General features: G+C 40.9%; 2 protein-coding genes across 2 annotated transcripts in view; both read right to left on the bottom strand.

Moving 5' to 3' along the window:
- The window catches only part of ly75 (lymphocyte antigen 75), a 31,889-nt gene extending 13,417 nt beyond the window's left edge, over window positions 1-18,472 (bottom strand). The window contains 23 exon segments of the mRNA XM_030723255.1: window positions 680-756; window positions 845-915; window positions 2,168-2,273; window positions 2,275-2,314; window positions 2,317-2,334; window positions 2,506-2,541; window positions 2,760-2,883; window positions 3,050-3,121; window positions 3,240-3,318; window positions 4,934-5,076; window positions 5,479-5,571; window positions 5,574-5,680; window positions 7,228-7,397; window positions 7,561-7,649; window positions 8,266-8,373; window positions 8,470-8,630; window positions 8,873-9,064; window positions 10,472-10,612; window positions 11,293-11,412; window positions 14,235-14,396; window positions 15,066-15,239; window positions 16,577-16,948; window positions 18,260-18,472. Coding sequence (XP_030579115.1) covers window positions 680-756; window positions 845-915; window positions 2,168-2,273; window positions 2,275-2,314; window positions 2,317-2,334; window positions 2,506-2,541; window positions 2,760-2,883; window positions 3,050-3,121; window positions 3,240-3,318; window positions 4,934-5,076; window positions 5,479-5,571; window positions 5,574-5,680; window positions 7,228-7,397; window positions 7,561-7,649; window positions 8,266-8,373; window positions 8,470-8,630; window positions 8,873-9,064; window positions 10,472-10,612; window positions 11,293-11,412; window positions 14,235-14,396; window positions 15,066-15,239; window positions 16,577-16,948; window positions 18,260-18,356 — 2,752 coding nt within the window. The 5' untranslated portion in view covers window positions 18,357-18,472.
- Window positions 18,473-19,051: 579 nt separating this feature from the next.
- pla2r1 (phospholipase A2 receptor 1) overlaps window positions 19,052-26,038 on the bottom strand; it is a 33,990-nt gene continuing 27,003 nt past the window's right edge. The window contains 5 exon segments of the mRNA XM_030726356.1: window positions 19,052-21,169; window positions 21,418-21,453; window positions 22,447-22,578; window positions 22,581-22,622; window positions 22,700-22,822. Of these exon segments, the coding sequence (XP_030582216.1) occupies window positions 20,952-21,169; window positions 21,418-21,453; window positions 22,447-22,578; window positions 22,581-22,622; window positions 22,700-22,822 (551 nt within the window). The 3' untranslated portion in view covers window positions 19,052-20,951.

Here is a 26,038-nt window from a genome sequence, read left to right as displayed (position 1 = left end):
TCTGGCTCACAATCCATCACAACTCACAGGTCACTGTAAAGTGTGAAGAACAGACAGAAAGCTAGGGGTTTTTCCAGTCATTGGTTGGCTCTATTGTAGAAACTAATAAGAATTCAAATCCACTGAGAAGCGGCACGAGATGTAGCAATTCTTATGCACTGTAGATGGATGGACGGCGGAGGGCTGGATACTTCACCACGGCATAGGCTCCTCAGGCCTTCAGCTAAAAAGGGTCCTGAGCTATCATTATTGGGCCAGGTCCACCATAAAACATAAGCAAACAGCAATCTATCTTTAGATTTTATATCATCACATTTGAGAAGGGAAGTCTCACACACTTCAAAGCAGTGAAAAAGAAATATTATTAACTTCTCATTCATTTGCCTACAGAAACCATTTAAGTTGGTTTGCTGTATTTGGCTGAACCAGGTTTCCACTGTTGTTGATAAGAAATAAACCATTGAAATGTACTACTGTAAAAGTAAAGTTTTTAATGAAACAGTTACTGAATTCAGTCATCAAGGAACTATTTGGTGTGATTGCTCTTTGCCTTCGAAACAGTCTGACCGTAGGGGCGTTTCATTCGCTCAATTCCTCTCAGTATTTCTGTTCAAATGATGCAGTGGATTTAAAACGTTAATCATTCTCATCTTTTACAAACTCTTTAATGTTTACTTACCTGGAAAGGAACTTTTAGGGGTGATGTAGGTGCATCTTTCCATGGAAAATAAATGGCGGTGGTATAAAGAGTTGTACCTACAACATACATAATTTTAGTGTATTTCAGTATCACATTTTACCTCATCTATACAAGTTCAAAGTTCAAAAGATCAGAGTGACTGGCTTACATCATGGGAATATGCTTCCAGGGTCTCTCATATCAATCCACCAGCTTTGTGCCGTAGGATTTGATAACTGTTCAAAACATTGAAATTGATGTTATCAAAATCTGAGGTGACCTAAATTTCATATCTTTATCAAACTTATTACACAGTGTATTAAGTGCTTCTAAAATTTTATGGCACTGATGTTTCTGTTTATTTGTGAGTAGCTTCAAGACAAAATGTATATTGCACTCCCTTACTGGTTTTTCCTATTTTGCTGCATTGTCATCAATGAGCTGTCAGCTTCTCCCAAACTTAAGATAGCGGGAAGAATTTCTCTTGTGACAAGACTCCCATTTTTTAAGCGTTTGTCCCCTTCATTATTAGCTGCCATTTTTTTTTTTAAATTAAGAAATCCCTACTAGCTGAAGAAGCACAGGCTCTGAAGGCAATGCCCAATATTTTGTGACTCCAGGAGTAGCCGGCAGATATCCAAGGCCAAGTCTTTATCTTCTGTCCTGTAGTCAATCTTTACAAATTGTGATACATTATGAAAAATCTTTCTTTAGCTCTCCACACAGACTATTTATGTGCAACCAAAACCTGCTGAAGCTTGACTGGCCAAAATAACTTTGAATTTGAACCAGGAAACTTCAAGCCCTAAATTTTTCCCCTGCCCTACGTAACTTGCTTATTCATATGCAGATAACTGTTTTTAGAAATTAAGAACTACCCTTAACCTAACTGCCTCTATATGAATTAAGAGTAGCAGCCAGAACATGGCAACATGGTTTAGGTTTGCAAAGGTCGGTCATGTAACAGGACAATGATGTCAAGCACAGCAGCAATCTACAGACAGACTCAAGGTGCTGCAATGGCCCAAAGTCCAGACCTAACTGAAATGCTGTGGTGGGACCTCAAGAGAGCTGTGCATAAATGAATGCCCACAAACCTCAATGAACTAAAGCCACACTGTAAAGAAGAGTGGGTCAAAATTCCTCCACAGTGATTTGAGAGACTGATTCATAGTCTTTCACAGTGCTTCTGTATTTTTCAGCTTGGTTTTGCTAAACAAACGATCATGTGCTTTAATTCATCTGAGGATGTGTTTAGATCATTTTAGAACCTAGTGAGGACAGGTGATATATTTTTTTATTCCTCATTATTCCATGTCTTGATATGTAAAAGCTTACTTACTGTAGTTCTACTCTTAAACTGAATTAACTCAATACAATAAAAATTCACTGGGAACAGACTTTAGTCAAACCCAAGGCAAAAGCATCAAAAGCTGTAATCGAAGGTGACTGATGATGCTCTTTTGAGCATTACACACTGTCACTTACTTTTTGTATCGATTCCTGGATTTTGAAAGCAGCAGTGGGGGTAGCTGGAGTTGCCAGTTTACCGTTTTGCGATTTGCAAAAGAGCTTCGCCTCGTGAAATTGAGCAGCGGTTTATCAACAACCAAAACTCTGCTCCATCCACAAAGACGATGAATTATGATGCCCATCTGAAAGCAACACAAACAGCTCTAGTCACAATACACACAGCATTTAGTTAGAGGATTATCTGAGAAAAGAGGAGTTGAATCACAAAAAAAAAAAGTCTGGCTAATGATAGATCCAAATCACAGTCTTAACAGAAACTTTAAGCATAGGTTCTGAAAAGATGTTGGCATTACCGGGATTGTACCAATCTGGGATTTTTGGTGTCACTCCTGTTGAAACATCAAAGAAAGAATGATGCAGAAATTAAATGACACGGAGGAAATCTCTGCTGTGTTATGCAAAACTGTACAAATGTCTCATTCACTTTGTGGCCCCCAAATTCCTGTTAATTAGTTTAACGAGTGATCTGGACTCTTCCCAAACCAGCACCAGTCTTTATTTGGTGCAAGAATACACTACAAAGCATTGGTTACATGGTTAGGCTCACCACGAGGTATTTGGCAGACCCACTCCAGCTGCGCGTCACAGTGAAAGGGTGTGGGGTAGAAAGGTGTGGGAGGTAAGTCGTGCAGCAGAAAGAAAAACATGTGTTTCAAGTTGTTCTTCACTGTCTGCGGACACAGATGGTTTGCACAAACATCACCAAAAAATGAAATGAACAAAAAAATCTGCATCACAGTTCTAATAACTGGTTGTGTCTGACAACATTAAATAACTCTTAATGCTGAGTTTGATAATCGTGGTCTCCACTTAGCAGCATAAATACACCCAGCCCACCTTGAATGCAGTGCAGTCCCGATTGTAGTCATCATCCTTGTGGAAATCTTCATGTAAAACATTCAGAGATACCTATTGCAGGTACATTGTAGAATATGCATATGAGATAAAGTACTGTCAAAACTACAGATAAGTAAAGGTGCAGTCTCTGCCAGGTTATATACATGTGTTTTAGAGCCGGGATACTCACAGGCCGCCCGTCGCTCCACTGCCAGGAGAGATCTGCTGGGTTTCTTCTGTTCAGGCCAACCCAGAAGTACCGATTATCACTGCAACAAGGGGAGCACACTGCCATCATTCATGTTACTTAACCACCCTTCTTTCAAATAAGAAGATAATTATAGTTAAAATATCCTCTTAAGCATTAGAATATTTTGATGTTTCATGCAAGCTTTTTTTTTTCCCCCTTCACTGACTCAACTGCAAAGTGTGAAATGTGAGACGGGAGATGGTATGTGTTTATTTTAATGACTGAGCTGAGCGCTCTGAATGTTAATGTGAGCAAAGAGACAACCTTGGACTCTGAGGTACACTCCTACAAAGATGAACCAACATGTTTACAAGTCGTCTCCTCATTAAAGCGATTATTTGTGCCGGACCGACAAGGAAAAGACTGTCGTCACCTCCCGTCCCCACCTTTTTTGCTAGAAATGTGTATAAAGGTTAAAACAATAATGAATGTTGACTTGTCCACGCATGAATGTCCCTTAGACTCCTGCCAATAATCGCACTCACGTTTTTTCAGACATTAGTTTAACACATAATGCCCTACAGTATTAGAGGGAAACCCCCAACAATCAAATGACCCTATAAGCAAGCAACTGGCAATAGTGGGAAGGTAAAACTCCCCTTTAAAAGGAAGAAACCTCCAGCAGAACCATCCACTGTGACCGGTTTGGGGTGAGGGGAAAATGAAGAGCACAGAGAGACAGGACAAAACACACTATGGGAGGGACAAGGAAGTTTTGTTGTGATGTGGCTGTTTGTTTGCCAAATAATTTTGAATAAAGGCGTTTAAAAAAAAAAAAGAAAAAAAAAAGGAAAGGATGGTCACCTGATCCAGCACTGTAAGCTTTATCAAAAAGGAAAGTTGTAAGCCCAATCTTAAAAGTAGAGAGAGTGTCTGTCTCCTGAATCTAAACTGGGAACTGGTTCTCCAGGAGAGGTTTCCGATAGCTGAAGGCTCTGCCTCCTGTGCTACTTTTAGAAACTCTAGGAACCACAAGTGAGTCTGAGAGTGTAGTATTGAGGTCTTTAAGATATGATGGGGCCTGATTATGTAGATTTGCCTTTGTCCTGCAACTCGTCTGGATGCCAAAGTCTGCAGAAATCTCCTTTAAAGTTTCTAAGAATGATGTGCAGGACACATTTTTTTTTGAAAGGCCACCTTGATAGAGAGCCGGGGATCATCACTAATATCTGCCTCTCCATTAATGACTTTAAACTGGGAAGTTTTCACTAATTTACTGGAGTAAGCTGGGATTTACTGGGTAGCTAGCTCTCACCTGACTTCATCCTGCCATCCTAACATCTTCACCAGTAAACCCATTAATGAGTGTAAAACACCAGTCACACAGGTCTAGAGACCACTCCCAGAGTACCCAAAATCTTTGCAACCTCCAGCAACCACTAAATGAAGTTTGTACTGGTATGAAAACTGGGTTTTTTTTCCCTTCAGTGTGACAAAAACAGAACTTTTGTTTTTACTATTATGTTATACCTCAGATAGCATTGTAGGTTTTCTTGATTGATTTGCAGCCATAAATGATGTCACACTTCTCTGCAACTAACAATGATGTCACTAGTTAAACCAGTTACCTGTACCAGTAAGCACTGCTAGTGCTTTAATAGGAAATACACAACTTGTGTTGATTGTGTGCATACCTGATAGTTTCTCTCATAATGATGTGTAGGGCTTTCATCTCTTCCCAGTTTGTGAAGCTGGGCAGATTGGCTCCCAGAGCCTGACAGAATCTCATGGCCTCCTCCCAGGAGCGTTTCCTGCTCAGCCTTTCTTTATGAAACACCTGACATGGTGAAACAACCATTTAAAACAGCTTAGATTGTGCAGCTTTTGAACAAAGTCAATTCAGCTGTCACAGAACATCATTTAGACTCAAGTGACTATGTGTGCCATAGGTATAACAGGAAACTCAAAAGACAATCCTCAGAAGCAGCTTCTGCACATACAGAGCTGAGATTCTGGGAAAAAAATAAAGGACTGACTTTTGCATCACTACTACATATTGCTTCCTTGCAGAAGAAGCGCTCCTGAAGCCCTGCAAACAGACTTTGATGTTTAAAATCAGTGCAGTGCCTTTGCCACACCTGCTACAGCCATTTTCACCTTTACCAAAGAACTATTGCACCTAATGAGAGAGATCCACATCCACACACATCCACACCGAAACCCACACCCACACACACACCTTGTAGCAGTATTTGATGCCTGGCCTGGACACCCAGCCATTAGGACAGGTTGCATTAGGGTCTGGTTCTGGTTCTGGGGGGGGAGGTGTGTACTGAGGTCTCTTCTACAAATAGTGCCGGCCTTGAAAAGAGTGCAGTTCTTCACCTCCCACCTGCCCACAGGTTTTGCAGTGGAAATAACAGCACACCCTCCGTGATGATCTAAAAGGATGATGAAACAATGAAATGTAATCACTTATGCTCTCTATATATGTTCTCAGACAACTGTATAAAATACTGATATGAAAGGAGTGATAGAAAGTTAAGCTCTAGGACAAAGAAAAACTTTTCCCCTATAACCACCTTATGGGCATTTATACATTTAACCTTTACAGTTGTGGAAGAAATTCTATAGTTTTACATATCAAGAAATAATAAAAATCATCTGGTCTTTAAAATTAGGTAAATACAATCTCAAATCACTACATGACATATTAAACTGTGACATTATTTATTTAACCAAAATTAAGCCAAAATGCAGAAGCGGTGTGTGGGAAATAAGAGTACACGCTTCCTGCGTCTACAGGAATTAGAAAGGTAAGCAGAAGCCAGCTGCTGCTAATCAAATGTACTTGATTTATTGATCATCAGCAAGTGTGCGTGCCACTATAAAGCAGAAATTTTGGCAGTTTGTTAGTCTGGTGCATTCAGGTGTGAATTAACACAATGCCAAGGAGGAAAGACATCAGCAATGATCTTAGAGAAGCAGTTGCTGCTACATCTCTGACTCTACAGGACTCAGTCAGCATGTTAAACATTAAAGTTAATGACAACACAATTAGAAAAAGACGAACAAGTATGGCTTGTTGGAAGGGCTGCCAGGAGAAAGCTTCTTCTGTCTAAAAGAAAATGGCCCAGCATGGCTTAGGTTTGCAAAGTTGCATCTGAACAAACCTTCTGGAATGATTGTCCTTTGGCCAAACATCTCCACAAAAGTGGAGATGTTTGGCCATTAGCACAGCACCATGTTTGGTTGAAACCCAAAAAGAACATAGCAGCACAAAACACCTCATAGCAACTATCAAGCACAGTGGTGGAGGGCTGATGATTTGGGCTTGCTTTGCAGCTACTGGACCTGCGTGCCTTGAGCCCACCATGAACTCCTCTGTATATCAAAATATTCTAGAGTCAAATGTAAGGCCATCAGTCTGCCAGCTAAAGCGTGGCCCAAAATTATATCATGCAGAAGGACAATGATCTCAAGCACAGCAGCAAACAGAATGGCTGAAAAACAAAAGAATCAAGGTGCTGTAATGGTCCAAAGTCCAGACCTCAACCTGATATTAATGCTGTGGCAGGGCCTTCAGAAAGCTGTGCATAAATGAATGCCTGCAAACCTCAACAAACTGAAGCAATAGTGTAAAGAAGAGTGGGCCAAAATTCCTCCACAACGATGTGAGCTCTTTGTTAATGACCAACATACAGGGGTCTAATATATGAGTATGTCTGGTAGATTTCATATTCATGAAACCTTGGGTCTTAGAAGGTGGATTTTATGAAATGGTTAAAAAAAAATAAAAAATCAGTAAATCTGAGCCCACACACACACACACACACACACACACACAAAAACAAAAAAAACAAAAAACACCCTAATATCAGAGGTTCAGAATTACATACAGTACATTACAACACTATAGTTGATTATGACAATTTATATACGCATACTTTTCCTGCACTAGGTTCTTAATGGCTTTAAGGCTTCTTACCTGGTTCAAACCAGCCCCAGTTGGTGTATTTTGCCACATCCACTGATCCATCTTTGCTCACCCACTGGTACTCCCCAGTGTTCTTGGTGTCCTGCATCCCTATCCAATAATACTGAGTTTCCTTGCCTGTCGTCTTTTGAAGCAGATGGTTAATAAAAGCCTGTTCAAACCTGGAAAGAACAGCCAAATGTGAGTGACTTTCTTTTACTGCAAAACCACAGAAACTTAATGTGGTAACATCGTATGGCATTATCGTAGAAATAAAGGTCATATTTTGAACTGATATCAGAAAGTCTTCATGTGTACTTCTGATCGGCTGAAAAAAGTCCCTACCTGTTTCTTATAGTGATGTTGCACCGGTCTTTGAAGGACACTTGTTTGGAGTTCACTTGATAACAGGAGTTGCCATGTCTCCTCCAACCCTGGGCAGTTGAAAATTGTCAGATTTTATTAGGCTATAATTATGTTTCTCTTATACTCCAAGTTATGACATGCATCCTGCAGGACTGTACTGCCAACAGTCACATGAATGTTTTTTGGCCCACCATCAAGTATTATAGTTTTTTCGTTTACACAACTCTTTGGCTCTTACAATGGCCACAAATAGAGTTGCACATCTCCTTTCAACCACTTTATGACTCCATAGTGCCATAAAGATCATCTGACCTTTACAGTAAGCTCTGGTTTGAACATCAGCAAACCTGTGCATGGCTTCTACATCCTTCAAACATACAAACTTGAATTTAAGTTCCCACTGTGGAGGCACAGAAGGACCTAACTGACTCTATATTAGCAGCTTTTATCCATAGTGGAAAGGGACAGGAAATGGGGGAAGGACACGAGATAAGACAAGCGGGCAAGCTGGCGACAGGCCGGGACTTGAGCCTGTGCTGGCAGCACTGCAACGCGGCATATGCATGTGGTTGCCGGCTTCACCACTAAGCCACCTGGGTGCCCAACTGACTATATATTTAATAGTAAATGTAAAATACTGCCAGATTGTCTTTAAAAAAATGGAGTCATGTAGGGAATACTCACATCATCCAGGTTACATCCGATCTGTACTGCTGATTCATTGAACTTTCCTTTCTTCTGACACATGAAAGGCAGCATTTGCGCACAGTTCTCAATCCGCCAAGCATGAAACTGTGGGGAAGGGATCAGGTTTGATTCTGTAAGCCTCATACACAAAATAAGACAAATGCAAAAGGGCTGAGTACAGTGGATGTGTTTCACACACACCTTTCCAGTGTAAGAGACACAGTTAGGATCCTGAGTAGGCTGGACCGGGTGTGATTGGCTCCAGTAAGTGAAGGTTACGGGTAGCCCGTCACTCCAACTGAAGACAGTAGGGTTCATGCCGAAGCCCCTCAGACCAATCCACACATCCAAAGTATTGCCATCTGACGGACAATAACATGCATATGAACATTTTCAATTTCTGACTTTGTTTAAATTTGACTCAAGCAGTCAAAGCATAGGCCTGGAAATCTTTCTCGCCACAAATAAGGCAGCAGTGTGTAAATCATGAAACCTCAGTGCTTATTTTTTAAGGCAGCCATAAAGTATGTTTTACATAAAAAGAGAAAAAGAAAACATGTCAGAAATCATCCCGTTATTACAAGGGAAATGTGGTGAGTTTTACCTTGATGGAAATTAGTGCTGAGCATCTCTTTGCTGTCAATCGAGTGGAAACTGGCTAAAACTCCTGCTTCTATATCTTTACAGTACTTCTGGGCTTCGTTGAAGTTTTTTGGCTTGTCCTTCACTAATTTGTAACAAACTCCGTTCCATGGCACCCAACCGTCTGGACACACTGTTTCGTTATAGACAAAATCTGCAGAGAAATGCATGGTGGACAGAGACCTTGAGGGGACTTTGGGGCTTTAGATCAATAAAATAAAATAAGTTTGACTCAAAGGGCTCCATATTCTGTACAACAGCATTTTCATAACCTTAAACCCTTCATTTGAAAAAAAGGAAAACATTTTGAGAGGAAAAACGAGAAACAAACAAAAAAAGTGACAGAAGAGTTTGTATTTCCCAAGGACGAACCTCCAGAGCTGAAAAATCCAGTTGCCATTTGAGGCTAGAAAAAAAGGGAATGACCCCTTACAGCCTCTTATGTTAAAATGCATTAAAAAGCTTGTTTACAGTTAGGCCTCAGCCACACATTCTAGAAAACTGCCAGTGTCCCCCTTGCAACCCGTGGTTGGTAGGGAAGACTCAACACTGTATTGGTCAACAACAGTTTGCATGGAAGATGCTTGTCTGCAGACCCTCACAATTTAGTCTCTGAGCAAGAGAGCGCTTTTCCCACTGCAACCAACAAATTTGAAAAAGCCCATCTTTTACTTTGAAGAGGACTGCCATCCTTTTCCAGTTTGGATCGCACCTGTCAGTGCAGTAGTTTGAGAGTGTCTGCAGATAAATCAGCGCCTTCTATGCAAAGTACCGGTAACCTGCTAGCAACAAACGCAATTGCAAGGTTTTCAGTGCAGCACTGTATATCTCTTTACAACTATGGTAATTTCACACTAGCGACTGCTAATAACCTGCAGCAACCAGTTGTCAACCAGTTGGGGAATACATATTTTTGCCAGTGGTTGCAGAGAGGTCTCTAGGCCTCTATTACTGAGATCTTAACAAGCTAAAAAACTACAATGTGAACTGAACCCCTGTTAATACTGCATTAGGATGTTATTGTAAACTTATAGCATGCCAATATATAATATCACTAATGTGAACAGTGTTGCAAACTTAGTGACTTTGTTGCTAGATTTAGTGACCTTACAGAATCCCCAGCAACTTTTTATTTTCCAAAAAGTGACTAGCGCCAAATCTAGTGACTTTTTCCAGTGATTTTGGCAACTTTTGGAGACAGCTACTAAAGCCGAAATCCTCCTCTGTCACCACACAGACAGGCATCAGGTGTCAAGTACAGTGGACCGGTTTCCTTGTCCTCGGATGCCACTTTGGTCACCCAACACCCAAGGGGACCTCCCCCACCAGCTGAAAAGCTGGCAACACTGACTGTGCATCAGCACAGCTTAGTAGAGTCATTAGCATGGCTTTATACTATACAAGTTGTTTTCAACATGGAAGACACACAGCAAAGGACCCCAGAGCGGACCCAGGCTGCCACATCAAGCGCTGCAACATTGGTTGCCCACTCAAACAGGTGAGGGTTTTTTCTTTTTCATTCAAAATAAATATAAGCGCTGAGCATCAGCATCCAACCCACCTGCTGTTGCCGTCTCAGTGGCATTGAGTCTCTTCTTGCAGATGTATGGCAGCCGCTTGTTACATGCCAGAGTTTCATAGTTGTTTTTAGAGTTCAGGACTCCACAGTCTGACTCAATGATTGTGGAGTTGGGTGGCATTCCTGTCGAATACATAACCACACAATAAATATTAATAAAATCACATACTCACTGCGAAAAGAGCAAGAGATGTGGCACATATCTTTGGATATCTTTCAAAGCTTAGCATATGAACTGTGCTTTACAGAAAGATGAAATAAATAATAAGTTAATGAATAAATAAGGTTTTGTGGTCCAGCACCGAGCTGCTAGTAGCAACAATGACATGTTATAAATGAGAGCGACCAGAAGAAAGAGCTCATGTCGGTAGAAAGCGTGATGGCTGCAGTATACTTGACATTCACACTTGCACGTTCCCTTTAAGAAGACAGAAATACATATTGCAAAAGCTAGCAGGCTTTATTCAGTACTATAAATGGGTCATTCAGCAACCCTAGTCCCAGTGCTACACTGTGTGGCACGATGAGCTTCTTTACAACAGTAGCCTCATTGTTTCTCTGGCTGACACAAACACTTGCTTTTACAGATGAGCAGCAACATATTGTTGATGCAAGTTTTATTGTGGTAAGAGAAGCAGGTGTTTATGGCAAGTGAAACTGGGTTATTCTGGTTATGTACAATGTAACAATGCCTAAAAATGAGGGTGCAAAATGTGCAGCAAACATTTAGATCTTCTACATGTTACACAGAGCAGAGCTCAGAGAGAAAAAGTAACAGAAGATACATTCACATTCACTGTTACCTGGTTCCCAGCGCAACATGGAGAGAGGAGAGCCATCCGACCACTGCCATCCTTGAGAAGAATCTAACTGGTGAAGGCCAATCCACATTTTCTCAGGCATGCTGTGAAGGCCATCCAGTACTGCACGATGCAACGTCACAGCACACAGGACAAGTAAATTTAATAAAGGAGATTATAAGTCTAATGCAGTATCAGTTACCAAGATGGTAAGCAACTGTGAACACAAAGTCATAAAACACAAAATGTGCACAAAGGTAATGATCAGGAAGGAGCGAGCTAAAAGAACTAGAGACCAATTCAAAATCTATCAAGAGGACTTGGCTGTAGATGTTTCCAACAGCAGCTGATCCACAAGACGGTCAGCCCATCACATCACCCTTTTCATGTCCACAAAACAATCTCTCACTCAGCTAAAAGCATTAGCTTGAGAACATTAAATATTTTGGATGCAAGCCATCTGATATCATGAAAACATAAATGCTAGATAATAAATGAGCCCATCTCAATTGTTTAAATGATGCATTACTGTTAGGTGTTGCTAAGAGGAGGGGATGACTTGCAAAACTCAAGGCGAAATTAAGTACTGAACTGAATCTTCTGAATTTACTCTTTAGATTCAACTCCAGTTCCCAAAAAGTTGGGACACTGTGTAAAACGTAAATACAAATGACTTGCAAACCTAATAAACACATATTTTATTCACAGTAGAACAGAGAAAACATCAAATGTTTAAACTGAGAAAATGTACCATTAAAAAAAAAAGAAAAAAAAAAAAGGTTGTTTTGAAGATATTGGCAGCAATTCATCTCAAAAATATTGGGGCAGGGCCAATATTACCACTGTGCAGTATCCTCTTCTTTTAACAACAGTCTGCAAATATCTGGGAACTGAGGAGACCAGTATCTGGACTTTGGGAGAGAATGTGGTCCCATTCTTGTCTGATAGAGGATTCTAACTGCTCAGCAGTCATGATGCTCCAAATGTTTTCGGGATGCGAAAGGCCTGAACTAAAGGCAGGCCTGTTCAAGCACCCAGACTCTTCTACTATGAATTCAATAATAATACTAGTAATAGTAATATTATAATAGTGTTCAGTATGGAGTTTAATATTTTTTTTTCCTGAAATATGCAAGGCCTTCCCTGAAAAAGGCGTCATCTGGATGGGAGTGTATGGGGCTCTAAGACCTCCATATATATCTTTCAGCACTGATGGTGCCTTTGCAGATGTACAAGCTGCCAATTCCACAGGCACTATTGCACCCCCATACATCAGAGATGCAGGCTTTTGAATTGAGTGCTGATAACAAGCCAGATGGTCCCTCTCCTCTTTAGTCCAGAGGACACAATGTCCATGTTGTCCAACCAGACTTTCAGATTTTGATTTGTCTGCCCACAGAACAGTTTTCCACTTTGTGGATGCCACAGTGAGCTGTGCTCACAGACAGAGATTTCTGCAAGTGACCCTGAGGCCATGAAGCGATTTTGATGACAGAATGCCTGTTTTTAATGCAGAGCTGCTTGAGGGCTGGAAGACCACGAGTGCCCAATATTGATTCCCGGCCTTGTCCCTTGTGCACCAGCTTCTCTGAATCCTTTGATGATATTATGTACTGTAGATGATGAGATGTTCAAAGTATTTGCAGTTTTACATTGAGGTACATTATTCCACAATTTGTAGGCATTGATTTTTGCAGATTGGTGAACCTCTGCTCATCTTTACCTCTGAGAAACTCTGCCTCTTTAAAATTTTTCTTTTTTTTTTTTTAAACCAGTCATGTTATTGACCTTTTCCATTAACCCGATTACTCACAAAATGTTCTTCCAGCTGCTTCTTATTAGTACCACCACATTTTTCATCCTTTTGTGGCCCCCGTTTCAACTTTTGGTATCTGTTGCTGCCACCAAATTCAAAATAACCTAATATGTTTCATGTCTCAGTTTAAACATTTGATATGTTTCTGTGTTCTGTTGTAATAAAATATGATTTTGTGAGATTCGCAAATTCTTACATTCTGCTTTTATTCGCACAGCATCCCAACTTTTTTGGAACTGAGGTTCTACGTCTGAACATTTTACAGTTCATCTTTTTGTAATCATGCATTGGAAATGCAAAAGTACAATGATTAAGAAACAAAGATAGAAAAATGTAACAAATGTGGGAAGTGAAAAACAAATGGTTTCCATGACATCACACACGGAGAATTCAGAACTAATTGCAAAATACAAAAAACCCAGGACTTATTCAGACTGAAAGTTTGCAGGTCATTCATGGGTAACCCCTTTTTTTCCCTTCTGCACTCCTGTACTCATCGCATAGGGAAGAATGAGGAGGAGGAGCAGACTAATAAGCTAATAAAATGCACACTTACAAAAGGAAGGAGAAGCAAACCCTAAATAAAATCTGGCACCATTTAGAAGTCGCTCCTGTACAAAACTTACTCACATTAAGAAGATTATTTTTAGAATGGCTGCTTTTGGCTGATAAAAGGGAGAAAATGCTCCTCTCAAGACCATAACCGACTAATAAGAAAGTTCAATATGATGTAAAAACATGTATGACAAATAATATATTTACAGATTTTGGCACACTTCTGTATTGAGTGATTAAAATAAAGTAGTTCTGCTTTTCTTTCTGCATTTTCAAAATTTACAGGCAGTGCGACTAATATTTTAAGATTTTGAGGAGCACAGGCCAGTTGATAAACTTAGAAAAAGAATAATGTTTAGTCATTACTTCTTTACACTTCCTTTAAAAATCAAAATTTCAAGCACTGCTCATGTTATCACTATCACACTTTTTACTGTAAATGAGGCATTTCTGTCACAAAGAGGATCTGATTGTACTAAGGCTGTGTACACTTTTCTTAAACTTTTGTGTTTTTGGTTGAATGAAAGTAGCCGCAGCAGCAGCAGCAGTAGTGGCAGTAGTAAGTCAGGCTTACAGATTGTGGAGTTGAGATCATCAGGCCCAGACAAACTAAGCAGATCAGCTCCCTGACTGCGGCACGAATCCAGAGCTTCGTGCCAGGTCACTGCAACATTGGAGACAAACTCATAGCACGAATCCCCGTCTGGTCCGGTAAACAGAGTTTGACAGCCCTCCTCTGCAAAGTTAAAGACACAGCAATAGCATCAGTATCTACAGTATGTTTCATTTTGCTTTGGTTAGGCCAGATCAGATATAACATTCATTATTAAAAAAAAAAAAGTGGATTAAAGTTTGGACACATTTACATGCTAAGAGATGGTTTAGATCATTAATATTATGAATGTGGCCTATTAATATAATAATATACTCAAATCGTTTTGGGCGCTGATTTTTAGAGAGTAAAATATTGTTGATATATCAGACTATATTCTTTATTTACATTAGATAAATATAAGAACAGGGTTAAAATTATGGACTAGTTTATTTATTTTTAAGCACTGTCACTCACAAACCAGTTATTGGTTTAACATGATGACACCCATGAACTCCACACCGCTGTCTGCTCAGCTGCTGTGCTACTCTGCTACATGTGCTGCAGACAGTGCAGATTGTAAAAGGAGTTGGAGCCGCCCTGCTGGTCAAACTGTGTGATAACACCATGTCAAAATTACCACAAAATTTCTGCCTTAATCTCGCTCATAAATAACTATATATACATGCCAGAAGTGATATATCTGTGATAGGGCTGCTGGATGTTAGTGTGTTGGTTAATAAAGAAACAATTAAGAAAATATTATGCCTGTGGTAGTATTGAAAAATTAAATAATAAATAAATATAACATGCCAGGTTTTAGACAGTGTCCCTTCTTTTTGTCTTGGTCATAGTCTGAGGTGGTGGCACACCAAGACAGTCCGGGGAATTCTGTATCAGTGAGGCATCCATGGTGCCAGCTGTCATTGTATTTGAAGGGGAACTCACAGGGGGCGCCGGCAGAGTTCCCATTGGTGGTGTGGACGACTGCAGAGAGATAAGAAGTGGACAAAGTCAAACACCTGTTACAAGCCTGTGGTAGTCGTTCCATTTCTAAGACTCCTAATTCATCTCACAGCAGTGATGGGTGAGATGAAATTTGATGTCTTGCTGCAAACACCAAAGCACTTCCTTCTTTTCAAGATACACAACATCAATCGTGAGCTTCTGCATAGACAGCTCATCCTACGCCTTGCATCAGTTCCTGTATACTGATGAATAAATGGAATGAATGTGAACAAGAAGTATTCAGTGGTAAAAACAAGTGATCTGAACTGCAAACCAAAACCAGCCTCGTGCAGAAAATCAAATCAAGGAAGATGCAAAAATGTGAGTTTGTTGCTTCAATGACAGAAAGCGACAAATAAAAACAAAATATCAAGAAAGCAGTTTTGATGCAGATAAATGCCAAACATAGCATGTAAATGCATCTTCAACCCAGTCTACATTATCCCCATGATTTAATTTAAAACTCATGCTTACTGCACTAGCTGCCTGGAAATGTATTAAACAATTAATAATGAATATTTTGAAGAAGAGAAAAGGAGTTTAATCTAAATGCTACTGTAGACATAAGAAATGACACTAAACAACAGTTTCTTGTGTTTCAAATAAACAGGCCAGACGTGGCTGTTGAACAGGCCTGGTTGGTCTTGCATCATGCACTTCTAGAGGACCTCCTCTTCTTGCACATAAGCTCCAGTATCATTAAACAAATGTTTAATAAACCACAATTATTTTAAAATTTGTGGCCAGACATCCACTCTCTACCTTGTTGGGTAATTCTGAGTATTTGTTTAACTTTGTGGAGGCGTTTGACAAAATGCATATCAAAACAGGCAGGCAGTGCAACAACACTCATGAAAAGAAAGCAAAAGCTTCTCAGTGCTCTGCACCTTGCAGACACGCTGCAGATGAATGCACAACCCTGAAGGCAAAGGGAATACCCCCAAATATAAAAGACGGGTTTAAAGGCTAAGAATCTCAGTTTACAGAGGAAGTTGTACAGCTGTAATCTGACACACTATGTTCTTGTCAGGCATAAAGAAGCAATACCTGAGAGGCCTGAAAACACTTAACCTGCCAGGCTGTGTTTAAAATGTACCAGAATTTGTCTGATCAGGTGACACAAGAGCCAGAGGTGTGATGCATTACAAGACTGGACTAACTTCACATTTAATTCAAGAAGTGAATACAACAGAAACACAGACTGACTAACTAATTACTGGACAGATAATTTCCTAAAGCACTAGACCAAAAAAAAAAAAAAGTCAGTCCATGTAAGCATTCTACTGCTTAGATAAGAGAAAGGAAGCCACACTTACCACGATATGGCCTCTGGCAGATGTTGTCTTGGGATCCCTTTCTTACCCAAGTATCATTACTTTCCCGTCTGAGTGCTACTTCCCCTTTGCTGACCGTAAGAAGCATCTGATAAACGGTGTAAACAGTCCCATCCAAACAGCGCCACCACAGCAGGTTGTTGGAGCCACAGTCGAACATAGTCAGCATCCTGGAGGGGATGTCTATCGCCATGCAGAGCGATGTCCCCACATGAAAGAGACGGTGATCTGCACCCCACGTCCACTGCTGGGACTCGCTGGCTGGGTCGCAGGTGGTGAGGCTCAGGTTTCCCTGACCCCATGCACCCAGGCACTTCCCTGTGCTCTTGTGCTGAATTTGGAAAGCATCTTCATCTGTGATGACAGGATAGAAAACTCAAGTTTAAAGGGGAGCTATTATGCTCCGTAGCTTGGCATGACTCACAGATCAAGAATAATCCTCATTTATAGGCCCCTCAGTTCATTCACTGAAACAAGTGCCCCTCCAGTTCCCTTTAAAGCAGCGTTGTTCTGATTGGTTGCCCCTCATGGCTGCTGCATTCACATGCTGCCACCAGCATTGAGATACAATTAAAGAGGACTTGCTTGCACCTTTTTGTTTTTATTTTTAAACTCTGTACTAGAGTAGCTTTGTGTGATTCACATTACAAAATAAAGCTCGTTCACCTTGGCGCAGCCTCTTCTCGGACGATCTGTTTGACACAAGCCATTTTCACCATTCTCCCTTTAAGCCAACATTCTTCTGATTGGCTACCACTTGTAAACAAAAGGTCCGAAAAGCAGCTTTAACCGAGGTGCATGCCATTCGTTGCATGAAGCTATTTGTTACATGTTTGTTGTGTTTGACTAAATTTCACCTGCTGTAACAAAGAGCCAATTTTGGACTATATAAAGTATGTCTTATCTTAAAGCAAGCCTTTAAACCAATGACAGATATTACTTGCACACAGTCAGACCTTGTTATTTGAAACGGGTTACCATGTTTAGTGTGAGCACGCACCATGTAGAGATTTGAGACAGAGACATAACAATGTTTTGTTTTGTTTTTTTATTATGCATGTAGTGCAAATGCAAAACAATATCTCACTGTCAGTGTGAAACCACTCACTTAAATAAATAAGTAAATAACCAAATATTCCCCCCGCAGTTTTATTCCATCAAGTGCAGCATGTTTATGCTGAGAAAAGGGAATAATAAACGCGGACGGTGGGCGGGGACGTAATGACCCGTGTAAATGTTTAGGGGCGATTTAAGTTAAATAGCAGTTGAACACAATACTTAAGTCACGCATGCCTTTTAAAAAGAAAACCATGAAAAATATCACATTACATTGTGTTCTGTACTAATGCTGGGAACAGCAGCCGATATGTCAGTTGTAAGGAGACGCAGAGCTGCTCGGAGGGAGGGATGAGTAGGCAGTTTGTTTGCCCTGTCAGAATACGGTGTGAAATAAAAACTAAATGGGAGATAGTTAAAAACATTAAACCAGTAACCAAATAGATAGGCGTGCAACATTTTGTCAGTTAAACAGATTAATTTTCTTCGAATGAATTTCGCGCTCCTCTGGGAGAAGTTTTTACTGAGCTGCGTCGGAAAGCGGACCAGACTAATTTGAAACTATGACAAGTGACGCAGAAATGAAAGCAAAGTGTCGGAGCTACTCACCGAAACCTTGAGCCGGTGAACATGTTCCCCGGTGAACAGCTGCCTCCAACAGTACCAACAAACAAAAACAAAGAGGCGCTCTGGATAGACTCAGCATGGTCACGACTGAGTCTTTCTCTGTCCCTGGCGCACTGAATTTAGTCCGCTCGGTAACTGCGCTCCAAAGCGAAAGTGACGAGAGAACCGACGCGGCCCAGTTCTCCCAGTCACCCACTGAGCGACAGTCAATCTAGCAACAAACTTCCGCTTCACGCGTAAAACGACGAGAAACTTCCCTGAGGGAAAGTTATGAAGTAAACAGCTGCCATACATGGTGGAACATACTAGCAAACATAGAGCCACGTAGAAGGACTTTGATGTAAGTCCGAATTATAAAAACCACTTGTTATATATAAATAAAAAGTCCATAAAATCAGTAAGCTTAATACGTCAAAGCAGTGTTAGTTTGTCAGATTTTTACAATAATAAATAAATAAATTACAATATATGTCTAAAGTTATAAGGCAAAATGACACTAAATTTTAGTTTAATTTCCCAGACGGAACCCTACCAAAGGGATTAATAAAGTTTAATCTATCTCTAATCTATCTAAATCCAGTATAAATTGAAACAAGTCAAAATTGATTTAAACAAGGTCAGTACTATCACAAACAAATCTAAAATTATAAAACACCACATTAAAAATATTTGTCTTCTAAAATAAAAAATACAATACTACAACAGATTGAAATTTAAAAACATATCAAAGCATGAATAAAAATGTTTTAATTTATTAGAAACAAAAATAACAGGCAGTGAAATTTTTTACACATACATCTAAAATCATGATGCAAATTGAAATACTGTCAAAATCTGACATTTTTAAATTATGAAACGAACGTAGTCAACAGGACAGACTTTTATTTGGAAGGCGACGTTGTTTTTCCGGTTTCGCCCTCTACTACCGTTAACTTCATTCTTGGTGTCCTCCCTTCTCGTTACCCTGCCTGGGCGGATATTTTCTCCAGTTTACTTCAAGCCCTCTCGGTAGTTTCCGTGAACAGGCAGGGATTTAGGTGTTTTTCATCTGATGAGGAAGTACAACTAACAGCAGCTGACCCTCCCTTTTATTTGTACACACAACAGAGCTTATGTCTTTTTTTTTTTTTTTTTTTTTACAGCTATACAACACAGATGTTATGAATAATTAACTAATATATCCTCTCAGATATTGCCGGAGAAATGGCAATAGCTGCACTACACTGAGACCTTTATATAGGCAATCTAAAGGCTTGGAGTGTGATTTAAAGAGATCAGCAAAACACTGGGGGATTATTAAATTGTTACTTACAGGCTAGACTGTCAGGAAAAAAAGTGTTTGTGCAGTGAAGTAAGTTATCAAGATATTATTTCAGGGTGAGATAATAAAACATAACTGATAACATTCAAGGGAAACCGATAGGCAAGAATGGTAATTGATAATGAAAAGGAGAATGAGCTTTATGGCCCTACATCAGTACTATATCAATAATATCCTCCTAAAGTTTACAAGGACTCTGGTCTGTTAACTCCACAAGCACTGGATCTATTAACTTTAAAAAGAGCCACTACAACTAGTCTTGTTAAAGCCTGTTTAGCTGTACCTCACATCAATGCATGTTTGTCACTTCATTAGATTTTGAAAAAAAAATCTCAATGGAAAAAAAGGACATTTATTCCAAAAAAGCATCCAGAATTGAAGGAAAATGATTTAACAACTGCAAAACATGAGCTTATGCACAATAGACAGAGGATGGATGACTGCATTTAATTTTTGAGTAAGCTTGCTGTGGATTTTGCTGGGACATTTTAAGTTCCCCACCTAAGAGGAAGTATGGGGATTGTGGTCACAATGCAAAGAAATTAATATCACGCTAAACATAAATAAATAATATGAAACTAACCAGATCCCAGCACTGTCCTTTTTTGTTCCACAGTGACACTCAAGAGATGAAACTGGAATTATTCAACCAAACTCGATTTATTAAAACACAACTAAAACTGTGCAAAATATATCCCTCGCTGTTCTTTGCATCAGCTGGCAGAACCAAGCAAATCCCTTCAGTTATGGTACTCGTTTCGTTTTGAACAATACACAGCATGTATACATGAGAGAATCAAAAATACAGAAAGTAATACTGACAAAAATACTGTACCATGTGTACAGACCCAACAGCTCCTGAAGTCTGAATGAACAATGCATCATTGTAAAGTATATTTCATCATGAATTTTACTCATATTTGACAATAACTGATTTTTTTTTTACCCTGAAAAGAAGACCAAGAACAAACTGCCTTAAATTATTCAAATTCTTCTTCTTAATACTGTTTACAAATTATAACAGAATAAATCCTCACACTCCCACATGACTACAAACATTATGTGGTCAGTACCTCTTTAAACAAGTCAAAACCTTTCTAACATTCCTTCCTGATTTATGTGAACTTTTAGTCTGCACCCTTCATCTGTCTTTATAAGTGTTTGGTGACCTAAATGGTGTGAGTAAATGAAAACTAGAGACACGTTCAAAACCGCTTGCCGTCATCATCTCACCACTGTCCTGAGGAGTCAGCATTACAGCTTTGCAGTGCCGCACGGCATCCATACCTGACGGTGAAAAGGTGACAAAGCACGGGAGAACAGCAGAGACTTTAAGGAGGAAACAATTCACTGCTATTCCCCCGAGGAAGCCTCCAGGTCTGTGATGAGAACATTTCCATCCGACTCTGTAGCCTGCGAGTCTGTTTGCCTGTAATAAGCACTGCCGAGTGTAGGGAGCCGCCGAAAACGTCCAGAGTTCCTCTTATAGAGAAACCACATTACCCCTGCCAGCAGGGTAAAGATCAGTAAAGCCACCAGCACAGCAGCAGGGATGACACCGTGATGCAAACCTGAAAGACACAACAACAGCTCTTATGTAGCCATGCTCTATATTTAAAGTGTAGTGAGTTGAACCTCGTATTAAACGGCATGCAAAGGGCACAAACAGCACGAGCCACTGTCAGTAAGTTTAAGCACATCTGTGTCCTCTTTAAACTTCTAGCTAAGCACAGTCTCATAACATGAAACAGCGTGCTCACACATATCACACCTACAGGAAAACAATAAATGTTTTAAAGTTTTCAGTTGTGTACTTTACCGTTCAGGGGTTTCACTTCCACCTCAGTATTTCCATCTGTAAAAGAAATGTACAATGATTAATAACTTATCATGTATCAGTGTAGGTACATGCAGTTCAGCTAAAATTAGGACAGGAAAGGTTTATGCTATCAAATTTTATGGTGCTCAATAATGGCCCAATATGAAAATCTGATTTTAGTTAGGCTGAGGACTAGTGAGTGTCAGAACCACTCTCCTAGATGAATGAATACACGAGGAAGATGGCCACAAATGATCAGGTGTTCAGTGAGAACTTCAAGCAACAGAAACCCGAGAACGAAGAGGAGCAAGAACAGGAACCATCATGGAAGGACAGGCCCCTGCAGAGCATGTACCCCTGGCAGATAGAAGAAGTGGCTGATACAGAAAAATCCTACCAATGGCTGGACAAACCTGGACTGAAAACAGCACACAGGCACTAATCATGGCAGAACAGGAACAAGCTCTGAGCACAAGATCGATAGAGGCACCAGGCAAGACCCCCAGGTGCAGGCTGTGCAGAGATGCCCCTGAGACAACCCAGCACATAACAGCAGGGTGCAAGATGCTAACAGGCAAGGCATACATGGAATGCCACAACCAAGTGGCTGGCATAGTATGCAGGAACATCTGTGCCGAGTATGACCTGGAAATCCCGAGGTCAAAATGGAATACACCCCCACTGGTGGTTGAGAATGACAAAGCTAAGATCCTGTGGGAATTGCAGATACAGATGGACAAACTTGCGATGGCTAACCAACTGGACATAGTAGTGGTGGACCAACGAGGAAGAAAGTCGTAGTGACAGATGTTGCAATACCAAGTTTGATTTAAATCTTCTCCAAAAAGAAGTGAAAAAAAACAAGGTTTACTTTTGTGTCTCATATCTGATTTTGTTTATTACTTACTTCTCTGTTCTTTTATTTTCTCTGTGTCTTAGGTACAGATTTTGGAAGTCCTGGCATTAGAGAAAGACACACAATATTCCTGTTTCAGAAAGCTACAGGCTGCAGCCATTAAGTCACGTTACCTGAGATAGTTTTGCAGATGAAGCCAAACTGCTCTGTGCATGGTGAAAAGCGCCAAGCACCATCAACTACCCTGGTAGTAACACAGGAATCTGCAGTCAGCAGCTTGGGGTTTGGGCCTTTGTTGGGCCATTGGTGTACTCCATTGGTGAACCATCCACCCAGGACATGGAGTCAGCTAAAAGCAGATTTCCACAATTTAATGAAATGGCATTAGGATTATCTGATGGGTACACAAAAGTGATAGATTCTTACTGTCAATGTTGAAGTGCATCCCCAACCACAAGGTCTGGTGAAGGAACCCTAATGACCAGAGCTGCTCCAGGATGAAACGGTTCTCTGTCTCATTCTCAATGGTCAGGACATCGGAGGTGTTGACTAGAGGGTGACAGAAACAAAACAAACTCACAATAATTACTAATGCAAAGGGATGAGAAAAATGAGACAGCAATGTTTATTTGCTTTCTTACTGAAAGACAGACATTTTTATTTAAACTTTTTTTTTGCTATTTGCTTAATATGAATGGACAATCAGGAGAATGCTAGCCTGACTTAGCAAAGAGTTAGGAAGTAGTAGGGTGAAACAGCAACCTCGCTCTGTCCTGTAATGCCTGTGAAGTTGGCAGCTAAGAAGCCGAGTCTTTAGGAAATAATCATGCAAGTCAAAGAAATTTCAGACACATAACTCCCAAAACATCACACCTTAACCTTAACTCACTTCACTTTTGTTGCTGTAGGTGGATGTTATCTTTGCAAAGAGCCAGATTAGCTGTTTCACCCTCTTTCGCAACTTCTTACCAAGTTCAGCTAAGCTTAATCTGGGTGCTGCATGTGACCCTACAGTGCTGTGAAAAAGTATTTTTTTCCTTTTTTTTTTTTTTTTTTTTTTTTTTTTCTTTTCTTTCTTTTCCCCTTCCTTCTTTTTTTTTTTTTTTTTCTTGCATTCTGTCACACTTACATGATGCTTTCATCAGTGTTGCCAACTTAGCCACTTTGTCACTATATTTAGTGAGTTTTCAGACCCCTCTAATGACTTTTTCAAAAAAAGTGACTAGTGACAAATCTAGTTAATTGGAGGCTTCCAGCCTCCAATTAACCTAGCTAACCTCATTTCTGACTAGGCCACTGCTTATTCCTTTCTGCTGCATCTTGATTACAACTACAAATTACATCATATAGCGAATTCTAGAGACTTTTAGGAGAGCCAATAGCTATTTTCCTTACTGAGGAGTTGGCAACACTGGCATTTATTTGCCCCACTTGCCTCGGTTAAGGTCAGTGTTCATGATTCAACAATAAGGAAGAAACTGGGTAAAAATGGCATCCATGGGAGCGTTCCAAGGAGAAAACCACTGCTGATCAAAAAAACACAAAGGACTGTCTCACATTTGCCAAAAAAACATCTTGACAAGCCCCAAGACCATCCACCATCCATCCTCCATCCATCCATCCATCCATCCATTCCACCTTCTTCCACTTATCCAGGGCCGGTTGCAAAGGCACCAAGGCGGAAGTCTTCCGCTACTAGAAAAATTATGAACAGATTCAATGACAAAGGGCAGCCCTGGCTGAGTCCAACACCCACTGGAATGTGGGTGAACCAAGCTTTGTGACAGTTGTACAGAGACTAAATGGGTCCTAACACCCTATCCTCCCACCTACCCTAAGGGAAGCAGTCAAATGCCTTCTCCAGGCCCACCAAACACATGCGACTGGATGGGCAATCTCCCACGCACACTCGAAAGAGCTGGTCCAGCGTTTCGACTAATGGACAAACTCTCATTTGAAGCACCATGGCATAAACGTTCCAGAGGAGACTGAGAAGTGTGATCCCCTGATAGTTGGAGCCCACCCTCTGGTCCCCCTTCTTGAAGATGGGAACTGCCACCCCAGTCTGCCAATCCAGTTGCACTGCCCCAGATCTCCAAGCAACATTGCAGAGACATGTCAACCAAGACAGCACTACAACATCCAGAGCCTTCAGAAACTCTGGGCAAATCTCATCCACCCCAGGGGTCCTGCCACCAAGGAGTTGTTTAACTACCTCAATGACATCACCCCCACTGATGGGGGTGACTCTGCTTCCTTCAGAACGTATGTCAGTGGGATTAAGGAGGTCCTTGAAGTATTCCTTCCACCGTGCTATACACCTGCACTATACATCGTGTCAGTAGAGCACTGCTTTCTCCTCCTGAGTCACCTGACAGTTTGCAAGAATCTTAACTGGTGTTACGAGCCATTGAGTCCAAAAGTCTTTTTCCATGGCCTTAATGAGTTCTTCCCAGATCCAAATTTTTGTTTCAGCCAACACCCAAGCCACTTTTTGCTTGGCCTGTTGGTACACATCAAGATGAAGAAAGAGTCCTATCGGGCTTGGTTAGCCTGTGGGACTACAGAGGCTCCCTTCACCTCTGGTGTCCACTATCTAATTCAGGGATTACCACCACAACAGGCACCAACCACCTTGCAGCCAAGAAGCTCTTTGCAGCCTCAACAATGGAGGTGCGGAACATGATCCATTTGGAGTCAATGTCCCCAGTCTCCCTCGGAATACTGTCGAAGTTCAGCAGGAGGTGGGAGTTGAAGATCTCACAAACTGGGGCCTCTTCTAGGTGTTCCCACCCTCACTAAATGTTTAGGTCTGGCAGGTTTGTCCAGCATCCCCACCACCTTATCCAATTCACCACCAGTGATGATCAGAAGACAGCTCAGCTCCTCTTGTCTCCTGAGTGTCCAGAACATATGGCGGCAGATCTAATGATATGATTACAAAATCGATCATTGACCTGTGACCCTGGGTGTCTTGGTGCCACACACACTTATGGACATCCTTATGTTTAAACATGGTGTTCATCATAGACAAACTGTGGTTTGTACAGAAGTTCAATAACAGAACACTTGGGTTCAGATCAGGCAGGCTGTTCCTCCCAATCACACCCCTCCAGGTCTCACTGTCATGGCCCATGTGAGTGTTGAAGTCTTGCAGTAGGACGACAGATTCACCGGATGGAGCACCCCCGAGCACTCCACCCAGCAACTCTAAGAAGGCTGGTTACCATGAACTGTCATTCGGTACATGGTCATTCAGGACCCATTCCCTGGCCCAAAGACTCAGGAAAACCACCTTCTCAGCCATTGGTGAAAACTGCAGTGTACAGGCAGCAAGCCGAGGGGATACAAAAATACCCAAGCTAGAGCAGTGACTCCCAAAGGGTGGGTTGAGGTCCCCTGGTAGATTGCGGAGGTAATGCAGGTGGGCCACGAGAAGCCATTTGCATTAAATAGTTCATCCATCCATTCTCTTCTGCTTATCCTGTTCAGGTCACGGGGGGACTGGAGCCTATCCCAGCTATTATAGGGCAGGTACACCCTGTACAGTTCACCAGCACAGAGACAGACAACCATTCATACTCACATTAACACCTATGGGCAATTTAGAGTGACCAATTAACCTAACCCCAGTAACTGCATGTCTTTGGACTGTGGGAGGAAACCCATGCAGACATGGGTAGAACATGCAAACTCCATACAGCGAGGGGCCCGAGCCAAGGTGGAGAACCCAGGCCTTCTAGATGTTATTCCAGCTGTGATGCA

The sequence above is a fragment of the Archocentrus centrarchus genome, chromosome 3 (assembly GCF_007364275.1).
Source record: "Archocentrus centrarchus isolate MPI-CPG fArcCen1 chromosome 3, fArcCen1, whole genome shotgun sequence".
Taxonomy (NCBI): Eukaryota; Metazoa; Chordata; class Actinopteri; order Cichliformes; family Cichlidae; genus Archocentrus; species Archocentrus centrarchus.
The sequence above is the reverse complement of the archived record's forward strand: the minus strand, read 5'-3'. Positions and strand labels throughout refer to the sequence as shown.